Source organism: Acartia tonsa, chromosome 9 (genome assembly GCF_053477335.1).
Source record: "Acartia tonsa isolate MP-2025a chromosome 9, ASM5347733v1, whole genome shotgun sequence".
Taxonomy (NCBI): domain Eukaryota; kingdom Metazoa; phylum Arthropoda; class Copepoda; order Calanoida; family Acartiidae; genus Acartia; species Acartia tonsa.
In genome coordinates, this window is record NC_137268.1 from 35,894,347 (window position 1) to 35,910,254 (window position 15,908).

At 32.4% G+C, this 15,908-nt stretch overlaps 1 protein-coding gene across 1 annotated transcript in view; it reads left to right on the top strand.

Moving 5' to 3' along the window:
- Nucleotides 1-15,908, top strand: part of LOC145327512 (roundabout homolog 1-like) — a 100,320-nt gene that overhangs the window by 26,675 nt on the left and 57,737 nt on the right. Inside the window, exons 14-17 of the mRNA XM_080171058.1 lie at nt 4,094-4,172; nt 5,487-5,556; nt 5,949-6,021; nt 12,433-12,527. Of these exons, the coding sequence (XP_080027184.1) occupies nt 4,094-4,172; nt 5,487-5,556; nt 5,949-6,021; nt 12,433-12,527 (317 nt within the window). The remainder of the gene's footprint in view (nt 1-4,093; nt 4,173-5,486; nt 5,557-5,948; nt 6,022-12,432; nt 12,528-15,908) is intronic.

Consider the following 15,908-nt stretch of genomic DNA (forward strand, 5'->3'; position numbering starts at 1 on the left):
ACGGACGGAGGGACAGACGTCCGGACAGACATCATTCTACTTTGTATTATAGACTAGCGGCTTTGCCCCTAGCCTCTAGGGGCTTTACCCAAGAGGTTATTAAAGAAAAAAAAATAATTACCTCTGGAGATGCCCCCACAAATTTTAAATAATTAAAAAATCCCCAAAGAAAATGGCCTAAAACCACCACAAGAACAGTAGGTATATTCCCTGAAGAGTAGAATCCAATCGGTTCAGTGGTTACCGAGATCTTAAGGGACAGACCGACGGAGGGACAGGCGGCCGGACAGACATAATTCTACTTTGTATTATAGATAGTAGAAAATTTTAAAATCTTAAAACTTTTTCTTTTTTTCTGAATGCATATTTAACCAGTTTGCATTGAAATTAGCTGATTCAGTTCAAATATTTTATCAATTTTTCTATCTAGAATTTGTTGATCCATCTATGTAAATAACATTATTTTACATAAGAATTTAGCTATTTATTCAATTTTAAGTATCTAGCTCTATCTATTAGAGGAAAAAAAGGGGGAAGGGGTTAATTAACTGTATGTCACCATTCCAAGGACCCTGTGCCGACTTTCAATTGGATTAACCAATAGCATCAGGAATATTAACACAGCCAAGTAGCAGAAAACAATATGGTAGCAAACAAAAAAGATTCCTGACAGGTGGATCCAGGTGGTTGTCTCGTTATACATCTAAATATATTATGAATATATTATTTATCTTTTGATTTTTTTCCTCAATCTTTTATGTATTACTACGCCTCTAGCCTCTAGGGGCTTTGCCCAAACAGTTAATTTTAAAAAAAAGGTAGTACATGTGGTGCAGGATCATCATCTTCTTTAGCAAAAAAAAATAAAAAAAATTGGGAATTCTTAAGGGACAGACGGACAGACATCAAGCTACTTTGTATTATAGATAAAATAAATCTCTCTGTCTTTTTATCATTTTAAATCTTTTAATATTTATCTATTTATTCATTGATTTTTCTGAATCTAACTGATTATTTTATCAAATAACTCAATCTGCTAATATATCTAATTTCTTTTTATCTATTAAAGTAGTTATCTGTCTATCTCACATTTGAATTTTTTTTATTCCAGTGGAAAATGTGGATACAAAATAGTTTTTTTCATGTTAATTATTCCTATATCTGTCTGCCTAGAAAACAATCTAATAATCTATTAAGTAATCTAACAATCTAATATTTATCTATCATCCATCCATTGTTTGCATAAGAATTAGCTGATTCAATTCTCAATTTCCCAAGAAATCAAGGCATTTTCATTTTTCCTTTTTCTAAAATTTTATATATTTTTTCTCAATTTCCTCTGAACTTTGAAAAAACATCATCCTGCCTCTTTTTTTTTGTTAGGGAACTATTTCCCTATGAGGCCTAAAACATTGCATTATATAGCCCTCGGGTGGTCAACAATATGATAAATTTACCTAACCCTCCCCCCTCAAAAAAAATGCTTTTATCAATTTATTGTTTTATACATGCGTAAAGATTGTCTTTTAAATTCTATAGAAAATTGAAATATAGGATTTGAGACTTGTGTGTTTGTACGGGGTGGATAGTTCAACCCCCCCAAGAAAAATTTACCTTGTTGAAATATAACCTCTTTACAATTGAGTTTTCTTTTCTTTTTTCTTGGGAGTACTAAAAGCTAGACGAACTACAAGTTAATTTCTATTTAGAATTTTCATCCTTATTTTGTTTTTACTATATCTGGTTTATCTGGTTTCTCCACAGGTTGAAAAGTTAAAGGAAAAGAAAATTATATATAAATGCGTCTTCTATATTTTATAGAGCTAATACGTTTTATACAATGGATGCAGTGATAGGTCAATGGAGGAACCTTAAGCTATTTCCCCAAACGTTTATATTAAAAACTTTGGGTAATTTTTTTAAATTTTGATTTGTTGGTTAAGTAAATTGAGTTTCCAAACGTTTCAACCAATTTTATATATCAACATTGAAGATTAATATTTTATCCCATTGACATATCTCCGAATTGTTTGATTTCAACTTTAAATTTTAAAACCTTGAGCAAGCTCAATGCAGGCATAGTGAGACAAATATACAGGACTTGGGGCTTTTATTTAAAACCATAATTGGACTCCCCCCCCCCGCCCTCCCGGTTAATTATGATTTTGTAGAATCAAAATATTATAAGCCTTGTCTCTACGGTATCCTCATGGGGCCTCCTAACCCTGACTTGACCTAAACTAAACTTAAATTAGAACAAAACTATTTTTTTTCACGAGAAATCCTATTCGCCTTGGTTGAGATATAGCATATCTAAAATCTAATGGACTCTAATAAACTAGTTTTTCTTTGAATGTAAGTATAAATATTTTTAAATAGATTTTTATAGTTTTTTCCCTGATCCAACTATCTATTTGATTTCTTCGAGTTATCTGCATTTGATTGTTTGATAGATTATATCCAATGCAAATTTGCACTTTTTTTTTGGGGGGGGGGGGATGCGAAGCTTCTATAAAAGTGACGATTTTCAAAGAAAAAAAGTAGGGGTTGGGCATGAAAACATGATATCATAATTGATATATTATTACGTGGATGTTGCACCAGATTTTCATGCACTTTGTAAAGTAATGCTCGCAGCTGGCTAAAATAAAGATATTCCCTTTACACCCTCTTTACCCCATCCCCTTCCATCCTACTAGATGAACAAACTGATCAATAAAGCTAAATGGACGTCAACTTTTCCCCTGTCAATCTATCCACGTATATCCTATATCCATTAATATTATTGACTGAAAGAATATTAATGCCTCCCCTTATTTTCAAGTTGTCTCACACCAATAGATTCTTAAAATTCTTTTTCTCGTATTTATTCGAATCCGGTGGATAGGAACCGGTTCTTATCCATACTAAAAAACTATGTCCAGCATCTTATTATATCCAGCTTTCTAATATATAAAAATGTACAATCATAAGATTAAAACAAGTCTTTTTAGACCGTGCCTTCGGCACCTCGGGGTTAAAAAAACTGGTTTTAATCTTTTAATTGAACATTCTATATCCGCGGAAAGCTGTTTATAATACGATGCGAGAAATAACTATTATTATCCTTATACTAAAGTAACAGGATGTCTGTGTGTTTGTGTGTTTGTACCGAAGGATCTCGCTAACCGCTGAACCGATCGGGTTCTCCTTAACAGGGTAGCTTCTAATAAGTCCCGGGAAGGTTTTTAACTATTTTGTGGGAGGTTACCACCACCCTCCCAAGAGAAATGACAAAAAAATCGAAATTTTTAAAAACTTATGGGAGACTTCAACGTCAAATAAAGAGGTATCGTACATAAAAAATAAACTTTAACAAACAAAAACATTTAAAGTGCCACTAGAGGCCTCTAGGGGCGTAGCCGCTAGTATATTATATTTAAATTATTATTGCAACTAATAAGGGTTTATTAAAAAAGAAATATTAATATAGGTTTTTGTTTTATGTATGTTGTCCTCCTTGTTTTCTAATCACCTCTAAATCCTTTAACTTTGAAAGCTAGTTTGGAGAAAAAATAAACTTTTGTAATGCTATTTTCAAACTTAGACTTTTAGCATTGGATTAAAGTATTATATACAATATACTCTGTATATTTGGATTTCTAATAGCGGAGCTACTAACTAATTTCGAATTCCTCCCCTCTTATAAAAAATTGCGTAATTTTTTTAAAATTAAAGAAATAGTGCCTTATCTTGAACTAGCGGCTACGCCCCTAGATGCCTCTAGGGGCACTTGAGGAGGGGAGAGTCGAATTTGATAACCCAATTTATTATTTTAGATTAAAAAAAAAAAAGTTTTTTTTGGGAAAATGTTTCTAGGGGCGATTTCTCTTAGGAGTTAGTTAAAAACCTTCCCGGAACCTATGAGAAGCTTCCCTGTTGAGGAGAACCCGATCGATTTAGCGGTTAGCGAGATCCTTCGGTACAAACACACAGACAAACAGACATCCTGATACTTTAGTATAAGTATTGCGGTTATAGAGTTGCTCAACTTCTTTATTTATATTAAGGTTTAAAACAAATAGAACGATTATATATATTCATTATATTTCAGGCAAACTGACGGTTCGAAGTGGGACAGTAAAAACACCACCTATTATTGAACAAGGACCTCTGAACACTACAGTTAACAGGTATCTATCTATCTATCTATCTATCTATCTATCTATCTATATATCTATCTATCTATCTATCTATCTATCTTTCTATCTATCTATCTATCTATCTATCTATCTATCTATCTATCTATCTATCTATCTATCTATCTATCTATCTATCTATCTATCTATCTATCTATCTATCTATCTATCTATCTATCTATCTATCTATCTATCTATCTATCTATTTTTTTTATCTATTATCGTTTTCTAAATATAAATAAATAGTTGAATAGATTAAGTATTGCAGGGAAAAGACATTTTGTATTTAGGGGGAAAAATTTCAATTTCATTATTATTAAACTAAATTATAGACTACGATCCTATCATATAAAGTAGTAACTTTTTTTTGTCTGTAGCGAAGGATCTCACTAACCGCTGAACCGATATAGTTCTCCTTTTAAATAAAGGTTTTCAGAGGTCCCGGGAATATAGCTATTTTGACCACCCTCCCAAGAGTAATCGCTCCAAGAAAAAAATTACCCACCGCAAAAAGAAATTTTTAAAAATCTCTTTTAACTAAAATTTAAAATGGGTGGGGGACACTCCCCCTCCCATCCCCCCCCCCCCCCCCAAAAAAAAAATCCCTCCCCAAATTCTTTTTTTAAACTTTATCTTTTAAAATCTAAAATAAGAAATTGGGTTATCAAATTCGACTCTCCCCTCCTCAAGTGCCCCTAGAGGCCTTTAGGGGGCGTAGCCGCTAGTGAAATATAAATCAATAAACAAGTATGATTATAACTATTACTAGCAAAACTTATTTTTTAGATAAAGTAAATTATAAAGTAGCTCTGCTACTAAAAACTTACTTATCCTTGCTTCCCTGAATGGAAAGCATTGGTTTTCGATATGACATGATTAGGGAAAAAACCTGGTCATTTTCCACTCAACATCAAATGGACCACAAATAAGCCCCCTCCCCCTGAAGCACAAAATTTTAAAACTTTATGTTTATTGTTTATGGATGGAGAAATGAATGAACTGAGAAAGTAACAGATGGACATTTAAATTTAAAGAGAAGCAAATTAAAACAGACTTGTCGGGCTTCTTTTAGATTTGGCTAGTTGAAGTAAGGTTCATACGGCAGTTTTAGATATTTGGTTGGGGGGGGGGGGGGGGGGGCATAAATTTGACCCACTATGGACATAAAGGGATAATGCTTAAAACCTTTATTCTACATAATCATGTTTTTTTTTATAATAATAATGTTTTTTTTTATACATACACATACATATTTTTGTTTTTTTTTGCATTGAAACTTATTATGTATCTATCTATCTATCTGTCTAGGGGTGCCAGTGTTGACCTACAATGCCAGTTTCATACAAGTGATCCAGACCCGAGGGTTGTCTGGTTAAAGGTATTTATTTTACTAGTAACGACATGTCTATTTATCTATGTATGTTCTCTAAGATCTTGAAATTGAAGGATCGATAGTTACAAACAAGTTCAAGTTAGTTTTTTTATTGGTTCAGGAAAGGTTAATGCTATTGGAAGAAAAAGGGCTGGGGTGGGGAAGGTTTCAATCACCTCAAAAAATGTGTAAAAAACTTCTAAAACATTCCAATGACTTTAATCTAAAAGTTAAATAACCTAATACCAGCCTATGTAAAGCTTCCATGGAATTGGGAGTTCAATCAATTGATCATTTCTGGCGGATTTTTTTGAGGGTTGAGGCAATCCCCCCTGGTAAAAGTTTTAGGGGTGAATTTTTTTATTTCTTCTTAAAAATAATTGTTTTCATTCTTTTAGGATGGTATACCTATAGAATTTGACAAGGACGCAAGATTTCAACTTAGAGACGGTCATAATCTTAAAATCACAGGTATTGTAACTAAATCCATGAACAGTAATTTACACTGGTACCCAAAGTTTTTAAACCTATATCGCATTCGTTAGCTTAAAAGAGTTGGGGAATTTTGTTAGATTTTGATTGAGATGTACAAACCTTCTGTGTCAAAACTAATTTCACCAATGGTATTACTTAAGGAGATGTACTTTTGCTTATGGTAATTGGGGATGTAGATCAATTTTTCGTCGTTCATTCTCTTAACCCTTCAGATACCTCAACAAAACCTATAAAACCAATGAGAATAGGAATTGATACTATATCGTCAGCTTGGCTGCGGCTTCAACTGCTTGGCTGCCACTGCTGTTTGTTGACTTATAAGCGGCTTCAACTGCCGAAATTTTCTAATACAAATAGAAATTGAATTTATAAATTTGATATTCCCGGAAAATGGATATAGAATATACGTAGATATTATGACAGGGGAAAAATTGTCGTCAATTTAAGTTGCTAAAATAGACAATATTTATTGGTAAGTTCATTTCTCTAGTAGTCAGGGGAGGGGATGGGGTATTATTTAAGCCAGCTACAAGTTTAACCTTGTTAGAGTACATGATTTAAAATCCAATTGATAATAACTCCATACCCGGAAATAAATATTCAAATTCAAATTGAAGGATTAGGATTGTCAAAGTTCAATTTTAAAATATGAAATATGTTTTTGCCTTATGAACAGGAATCTGAAAGGATAATTCTTATAATAATTTTTATGACGTCACAAAGCTTTTCACATTTGAGACACATTGTCCAGTTACATTTTTCAGCCAACACTACTTTTAATAAATTCAATATTGTCGACTTAACTACTGAAATAGTATATTAATGAAATATTAGCGCAGGGAGATATTTTGTAATATTAGACAGGGATTTAAAGGGATAAGACGATTGAGGATAAACTGATTTACATTATCAATTACAATTAATAAAATTGCCCCTTTTTAAAGAGTACATATTATTGATAATATTGTTTGAATACTGATGCCGGTTCATTCGACCCGATCATGTTTTAGATGTCGTTGCTACAAAAGACCTACTCTATATAAGACCTACTCTATAAAAGACCTACCCCGACATAAGCTACAAAAGACCTACCCCTAAAATAAATACCGATATAACAGTAGACCATTTGTAGCATTATACCTTTTTGCAATTCGATTTTTTGTAGAGTAGGTCTTTCTGTAGAGTAGTTCTTTTGTAGGTGTAGGTCTTTTGTAGGTTTAGGTCTTTTGTAATTAAGTCTTTTGTAGAGTAGTTCTTTTGTAATTAGGTCTTTTGTAAGTAGGTCTTTTGTAGAGTAGGACTTTTGTAGAGTAGGTCTTTTATAGAGTAGGTCTTTTGTAAGTAGGTCTTTTGTAGAGTAGTTCTTTTGTAGGTGTAGGTTTTTGTAAGTAGGTCTTTTTGTAGAGTAGGTCTTTTTTAGAGTAGTTCTTTTGTAAGTAGGTCTTTTAAAGAGTAGGTCTGTTGAAGAGTAGGTCTTTTGTAGGTGTAGGTCTTTTGTAGGGTAGGTCTTTTGTAGCAACACCTTTTATACAACGAAAAGTGTTAACACTTTTGGAATTACCAAAAGTTAGATTCTAATGTCCCCTCCCTCCTTCCCTGATTATTCCCCTATTGATAAATTTGACAATAAGACACTTTTGTTCTTAATAGAGCATTACTCACAATATAAGGATATGTATTCTTAAAATATATTACTATCACATTAGAGTAAAACACTAGATGGAGAAAGGGTTAAATAACTGAATCTCCCCATCGCAACCACCTTGTGCAACCTTTCTATTGGGTCATTGAAAATCAACCAATGGTGTCGCTTATATTAACACAGCCAAGTAGCAGAACATAATTTAGAAGCAGACGAAAGAAGATCTGGTACTATGACAAGAAATGTTATAATGGACTGAAAATAACAATCGATTTATAAATTTTATACACGTTCTTTCATTTGTTTGCTTTAAAAATGTTGGGACTTTCATTAAATCTTTAGCGTTGATACAAACTAGTCATTTTGCTAATAATTGTAATCTTCATAAGGGACAATTTTGTTCATCAAAATTGGATGTGTATATCAATTTATTTTCCTCTGTCCTTTCCCTTAAAATCCATGGCTTATTTGATCGTTTTTTTTTTAAAACAACATTCCACGTCCCAGGGTCTATTTTGTTTATATCAGCAACTTTTTACACTAAAGTTTTCTACAATTCACTTTGTCTATCCGTACGTCCGTCAGTCCGCCATTAATTGTATGGGGAATTTGATTTTTTCAGCTGTTAGTTAAGATATAAAGCTAAAATTTTTGGTGATGATTCCTTGCACCAATGATCATCAATCGTACATTATTTACTTGGACCGTCAGTCTGTCGGTCATGCTTCAAAGACATATATATTTATTTTCCTTTTCATGACAACTGAAAACCTGTTCTATAACTCTTATTGTCCGTATGTACCTTCATGTTTTCGTGTGTTTCGCTACTTTTGGAGTTGTCATCCTTGTTTACAATACAGTATATCTACATTTGGAGTATATCCGCCCGCTCGCCCGTACCTTTGTAATGTTTAATCATGTTAGAGTTGGTCTTTTGTAGCAACGTCCTACGTACTGGGTCTGCCGTCAAAAGAAGGCTCAAAAATGTACAGCTAGTGCAATTACAATAAGTTTCAGCATTGTGTAGCTGGCACATACACAGATTCCAACCCTGGAAGGAAAAACAGGGCTCAGGCTGGCCGAGATGAAGGCTGCCATGGCAAATTACGAGCGCGCCTTCATTACTGAATACATGTTTGGACCTAAGAGCTGGAGGGACATCTGAGATGCCAGTTTATTACTTCAGAATTGTAAAAATTATTTGTATGTATTGTATGTGCTTCTATTACTAAGCAAATTGATTATGTTTTACTGTATTAATAAATTTGATATCTATGTGTTGGTCTTTTGTAGGCGTTGGTCTTTTGTAGAGTTTGTCTTTTGTAGGCGTTGGTCTTTTGTAGAGTTTGTCTTTTGTAGGCGTTGGTTATTTGTAGAGTTTGTCTTTTGTAGGCGTTGGTCTTTTGTAGAGTTGGTCTTTTGTAGCAACGCCTTATATTATACTGAATTTTTACATGAAGAAAACTACTAATTTCATATCTGAAACTATTAGACAAGTATAGTATCTTAGGACTTTTATTAAGTCGTCAAATATCAAGATTCGCCTCTATGGAGAGTGTCATTTTGTTTTAAATTTTCTGCTGATATGAATAAAGGTTTTATTGTGTTCTAATTCAAAGAAAGCGTAAATGTATATAAATTTGGTATCTATCTTTCTATCTTAATAGAACAATTCTGGGATCTTATGGGACAAGACAATGAACGATAGGTTGAATAAAATCCTAATTTTTTTTACTTTTCTTTTTAAACTATTATGTCTTTATATAAAAGTAGAAGGATGTTCATCTATTTGTACAAAGGATCTTCTAATATGGTTATCCTTTACAGTGAAGCTTCTCATAGGTCCAGGGAACTCCAAAGAGAAATCGCCAAATGAAAAAGATACCTCCTTTTTTGTTTTCAAAACTATAATGTAAGGTGGAGAGTTGATACTTCCCGCCCCCGTTCTTACTTCAAGTGCCCCTAGAGGCCTATAGAAATAAACAAGTTTTTTTAGCTACATTATGTAAGATTGTCAATATTATCCTTCTGTCTTTCTGTCTATCTATCTTCTTCATATCATTTTATAATTATCAATATTGTGTAAATTTGTCAATATTATCAATCAGACTGTCCGTCTGTCAATCTGTCTGTCTGTCTGTCTATCTGTTTTTATATTATATCTCTTTATTATCAGCAAGAAAAAACAACATAAAAAATTTAAATTTATAACTTTATTTAAAAAGGCTTTGATTATTTAATCATTAAACCGTGGTTAATATCTTATAACTATGTCATAAAAAAATAACTGTATCTCCTCACCGCAACCGCATTGTGCAATCTTTCTATTGGGTCATTGAAAATCAACCAATAGTGTCGTTTATATTAACACATAAAAGTAGCAGAAAATAATTTAGAAGCAGACGAAAGAGGTCTTTGAAAAGGGAAGGGAGGTAGTTGTCTTTATATACATTATATACTATAGATCTCTTGAATGAACAATTTAGTTATAGAGTAGATTCGCTATTTATAAATTATTTTTGATTGAAGGAATTGTCAATATTATTGTCACTCCACTTTATAACTTCCTTCCTAACCAATATTACCAGAACGTTCATTTAAAACAGCTCAAATATAACAAGGATGACAACATCCATAAAAGCGAAGCTCTAAAACGGAATTTCAGACGAACATTAACTCAGAACTAAATATACAAAATATAAATATATATGTTTTGAATTAAATGTAAATTTGTTGCAAAACTTCTTAAATACAGAATTCGGTTTAAGGACATACTGACATTTTTAGGTCTTGATCAAAGAGATGCTTCGCTTATAATATTGTACCTTATTGTAAAAGGAATCAATACTCCAAAAATCAGATCAATCAGAAAATTGAAAATTGTTGAAAAGTTAAAAAATCAACTTATTTAAAATGAACGTATTGACATTCTGGTAAAGATTATAGAGATGCTACGCTTTATTAATCCTACCTAATAACTACAGGAATGATCATGTTAAGTTTGAAATCGAAAGGACAATTTTAGCCTGATTAAATCAACGAAAAGGGCTAACTGACTGTGACGTATGGACGGACGGACGTACGGACCGACCCTAATTATAGAGAAGCTTTGCTTTAAAAAATAGCATGGGACATTGTACTATAAATTATCAGGGAGGTAGGGGACATTGTGCTGTTTATTACAATAGTCCCCAAAGTTTTATAATAACGTTTTCATATTCGTTGAAACAACAACTTTGGGGATTTTTCAAATCATGATTGGTTGGTTCATTAAGTTGAGTGTCCAAAAAACTAATTCTAATCTACAGAAGGGGTTATTTTGTGTACCATAATCAGGGATGTACATCAAATTAACGGCCATTGTATTCTTCCTTTAAATCCGTAGTAAATTATACTGGTACCTAAAGTTTTAAAAACACATTCTCTCCTTTGATGGCTCAAAAACTTATTTATTTAATCTTGATTGGTGTGTACAAACTAGCTGTGTTATATTGTTTTCCACCAATAATATTAATATATGGGTAATTTTGTTTACCATAATTTCATTTCATCAAATTGATGGATATCCCCAAAGTTGATAATAGTTATTTCTCGCATCGTATTATAAACAGCTTTCCGCGGATATAGAAACACTGGTTTTAATCTTATGATTGTACATTTCTATATTCGTAGAAAGCTGGATATAATACGATGCTAGACATAGTTTTTTCTTATGGACGAGAACCGGTTCCTATCCACCGGATTCGAATGAATACGAGAAAAAAATTATTTCATTAGTTGCAAATTTTGGATACTACTTGTTTAAACCAACCAATCTTGAACTTATACAAGTACCCAAAGTTGTTTAAGCCTGCAGAATGTACTGTTTTGTATTACCACTACTTTTATTGTTCGATCATTCTCAATAGAATATATTTATTGGCAAATTTTGATCAACTCTGACAAATACGATATATTGATGGAATTTTCATTTTTAGGTCAAATTTTAAATTTATTAAAGGAAAATACTTTATAATTAATTAAGTGGCTTTGCCCCTAGAGGCCTCTAGGGGTTCTTGAGGAGGGGGGAGGTTTTCTAGTGGCGGTTTCTCTTTGGAGGGTGGTGGTACCCTCCCTCAAAATAGTTATAAACCTTCCCAGGATTTATGAAAGGCTACCCTGTAAAGGAAAACCATATAGGTTGAGCGGTTAGCGAGATTATTCGGTACAGACAGACAGACAACATCCTGTTACCTCATTATAATGATAATGACAAAAAAAGGATAAAACGTAGGTCAACAAAACAGACACCTAAACCAGCAACCAACAAATTTAGACAAAGATTACAACATTAAAAAGTAGCGAAGCCTTATGATATAGCTATATTGTGACATTAATGACCAGATCTAACCGTTTTGTATAAAAAGACTAATGGACATACGCTATACACTAGTAACCAAAGTATGTCTTATTCGTTGGTACTTTTATTGAATTTTTATTGATTGGTTTCAAACAATCAGTGTCCAAATAATTGTAATCTTCAAACATCGGATATGTTCAAACTTTATTCTTCATCGTTTTATCCCTTAAGATCCCTTACAACATTATTGTGTTTATTGATTAAAGTAACATAATTGAGGGTGCATGAGCTATAAATAACTTAGCCCACAGGGCGGTACCCTGTCCTGATTTTGTATTGGGTCTTTGAAATCACTCAATAGCGTCGAAATATAAAAATAGTCGAGTCCCTACATTTATTTTTTCAGGAACTATTGAACAGGACAGTGGACTGTACACATGCCAAGTGCGTAGTGCCAGCGGATATGCAACTTCCAGCGCCAGCCTTATGGTCAATAATCAGGTATAGTAATAGATATAATAATTGGCTGTTTATTATACTAGTCCCAAAAGTTTTATAATAACGTTGGTTAATGACGTTGAGTGTTCAAACGTTTTAACCTATACAGAATAGGTAATTTTTTGTATCATTAATGGAATTGTACATAAATTTTTCGGCCATTGTCTTATCCCTTTAGATCCCTGCCAGTCTAATGGTGAATAATCGGGTATAGTAAATAGGTGTATTACCATAGATTGTCATTCAGTAACAGTTATCCGTCAAATTAAAAAATTAAGGTTTACAACATGTCTTAAAAAAATAAGCCATGTAACGTCATAAAAATTAGGGATAAGAGAAAAGAAGGAAAGAAAACCCCTAAAAAAGAGATAGATAATCCCTCATTTTTATGACATATCATTACTGTTTTTTGAGACACTTTGTAAAGCTTCATAAGTTTTTTTGTATGGGGGATTTTTTTTGGGAGATTTTACTCTATATTAAACGATGTATATCAGGGGGGGAAGGGGGGGTGAGCCCCTTTCTGCACACGCCTCTTATTGAATATATGTATATTCTTTCCCTAAAGTAACAGGATGAAATTCCGCCCACCACAAGTGCGCCTAGAGGCCTCTAGGGGCGTATCCGCCAGTATATATATATAGAAAGATAGATAATGTATAAAGTTTGAAAGGCCAGGTACAGGAAATAATTTCTCTCTTTCACAAGAAAAATTCTAGAACAGATTTTTGGCAGGGGAATCTTGCAGCAAAAACATGAATAATAATCTTAAAAAGTCTCAAATGCATGAAGGGAGAGGACATTGGACTGTTAAACATACTGGTATCCAAAGTTTAATGAATCTTGAATGGTTGCATGGTTCAGACTTGAAGTTTCCTAAATTTTCAACCAGTTATTCAAATCTACAGAAGGATTAATTTTATTTTACATACATAACAAGAGATGTGAAATTTTTTTTTAACCCTTAAAATTAATAACTGAATAGTTTGATTACATTTTGTACAACCAAATATTACCCAATGAATTTGAGATTTTGTTTGTAAAAGTTTGGGGACGGGTATGTTTACATTCCAATGTGTATAGTGCCCTAGCAAAATGGGGATAGATGTCACTGCTTTTGGCCTACCTATTCTATATATTGACGTAAGGAAATACCCTATATCCCATCTCTTTTCTAGGGAGTTTCTTTCCCCATCCCTTTCACTTTCTCTATTGTATGGCGTCAATAGAATAGGTAGGCCAAAAGCATTGACATCCATCCCCATTTTTCTAGGGCACTAAACACAGCTACTCTAATGTCCCTTAAATTCCTGAGTATATAAGATTAAAAAAAAACAATCTTTAATATCTTAAAACTACAGAAGAAAACATGTTTTATTGAAAAGTTGTCTTTATTGAGTTTTTACAATTTTTACAAATGTTGATTTTTCATTTCCAGTATTTGCTCTTTTCATTTAACTAATAGAATCAATATAGAAAGTTTAGATGAGCAATCTCTAAATTAGACCAATAGAAACATGGCAATCGGACAGTTTTTCTTTATTTAATCTATTTTATAAGTAAACTACTAATATTTGATTTTTTATGACAAAGCTTAGCTTAGGAAATTTTATCATATATTGAATCAAATGTTACTAAGTATAAACAAAAACCTTTAAATTCCCTTTTAAGTTTGACGGATTATTGTTTCTAATTGGCTATCTAGATGAATAAACTTAAAAAATTAAATAGAAAGAAGGTGTTTTTAAATATAATAGCAATAATTTTCATTTGAGGCGTAGCCATTTCTGTTTTATTATAATTTTGCCTTATAGTTATAGAAATTTCACTAAAAATCAAGACACCCTGACATAAAAGCTATATAAACCTTCTTATATATTGAAATTTTAAACTTTTCCCCCTTCATTATTTTGTTTTTAAACAACTTTAATTTGAGAATAAAATTTAATATTTTTTCATATCTTTATTTGCTGTACTAAACAATATCCTGCTATAATTGCTCTAGTCTTGAACCTTCGGGTTAGGTAAGATAACAAGGATGACAACATCAATAAGTAGCGAAGCTCAAATATGAAGATTGAATCTAAAATATGGACAAAGTTAGAGTAGGTCATATAGATCAATAAAATCGGGTATAATCACTTTCGTGACAACGTATCTTAAGGAGCGTTTCTTCGAATTTTCACAGTAGTTATTGATAAGTTATTTTAGGTTAGGTTAGATTAGGTGATTGCCCCGCAGGGTTAAGCAATTGGCCCCGTAGTGCTAGAGCTCCTCGCAGGGGCTAGAAATAGTAGAAAAGATGTAAACAAAATTAAGAGGCGTTATCACGAAAGTGACTATACCCGTGAATTCTTAATAAATGTGAGACATCTATCTAAAATAGCAGCTGAGGAATCATATTTTTCCTGTAGACTTTAAATATTTACCAAAATGAGAAATCACGCCTCAAACATACACACGGACAGACATATATAAATTTTTATTAGCTCCCAAACAGAAAAGGGGAAAATGAAATGGTCATGGGGGATTTGCAAGGGAGAGAGGGAGAAAAAGGAGATAAAGAGAGAGAGGGGATAGCTGAGGGGATAAGTTGAATCCATTTATCATTTCCTGTAATAACACAAAAAGAGAAGAAAAGTGTTGCAACAAAATAGCAAAAAATCTTCCAAAATAAAGGCAAAAAAATCTTCGAAAATAAAAAGGAAAATATTTCAATAATATGAAAAATGTATTATAATATTAGGGCTTCGCAACAAACCCCTAGGGAGATCATTTATTAATTTTGTAATCAAATACACATAGAAAGCCTAAAACAATCTGAAAACATTTGTGTAGAAAAAGCAATTCTATTTTTATTTTTTTATTTTACCCAATTTTGAGTTAGCTATAAAACATCTCATAATCTTAGTTTTATGAAATTGAATCATATGTGACTTAATGTAAATAAGATTCTTCTTCTCATAAGATTTCCTCTTAAAGTTTGTGTCTGATTAACCATCATGCTTATTAAATCTATTGTGAACCCCTTCCATTACATATAATTTGTAACTAATTGAGTAATAACTAAACTAGCTGCTTCGCCCCAAGAGGAAGTTAAAAAAAATTCAGTACATCTGGTGCAACATTTTAAAAAAATGGGGGGATTTTTTTGTTTTTTGGGGGGTTGTGGGTGTCAACCCCCCCCAAGAAAATAGACTAAATCACCACATGACCAGTAGGTATATTCCCTGAAAAGTAGAATCCAATCTGTTCAGTGGATACCGAAATCTTAAGGGACGGATAGACATCAAGCTACTTTGTATTATAGATAGTGGAATAGGGGTTATCCCTAAAAATCTTATTTGTTTTCCAAATTTTTTAATTTTGATTTGTAATTTTGAT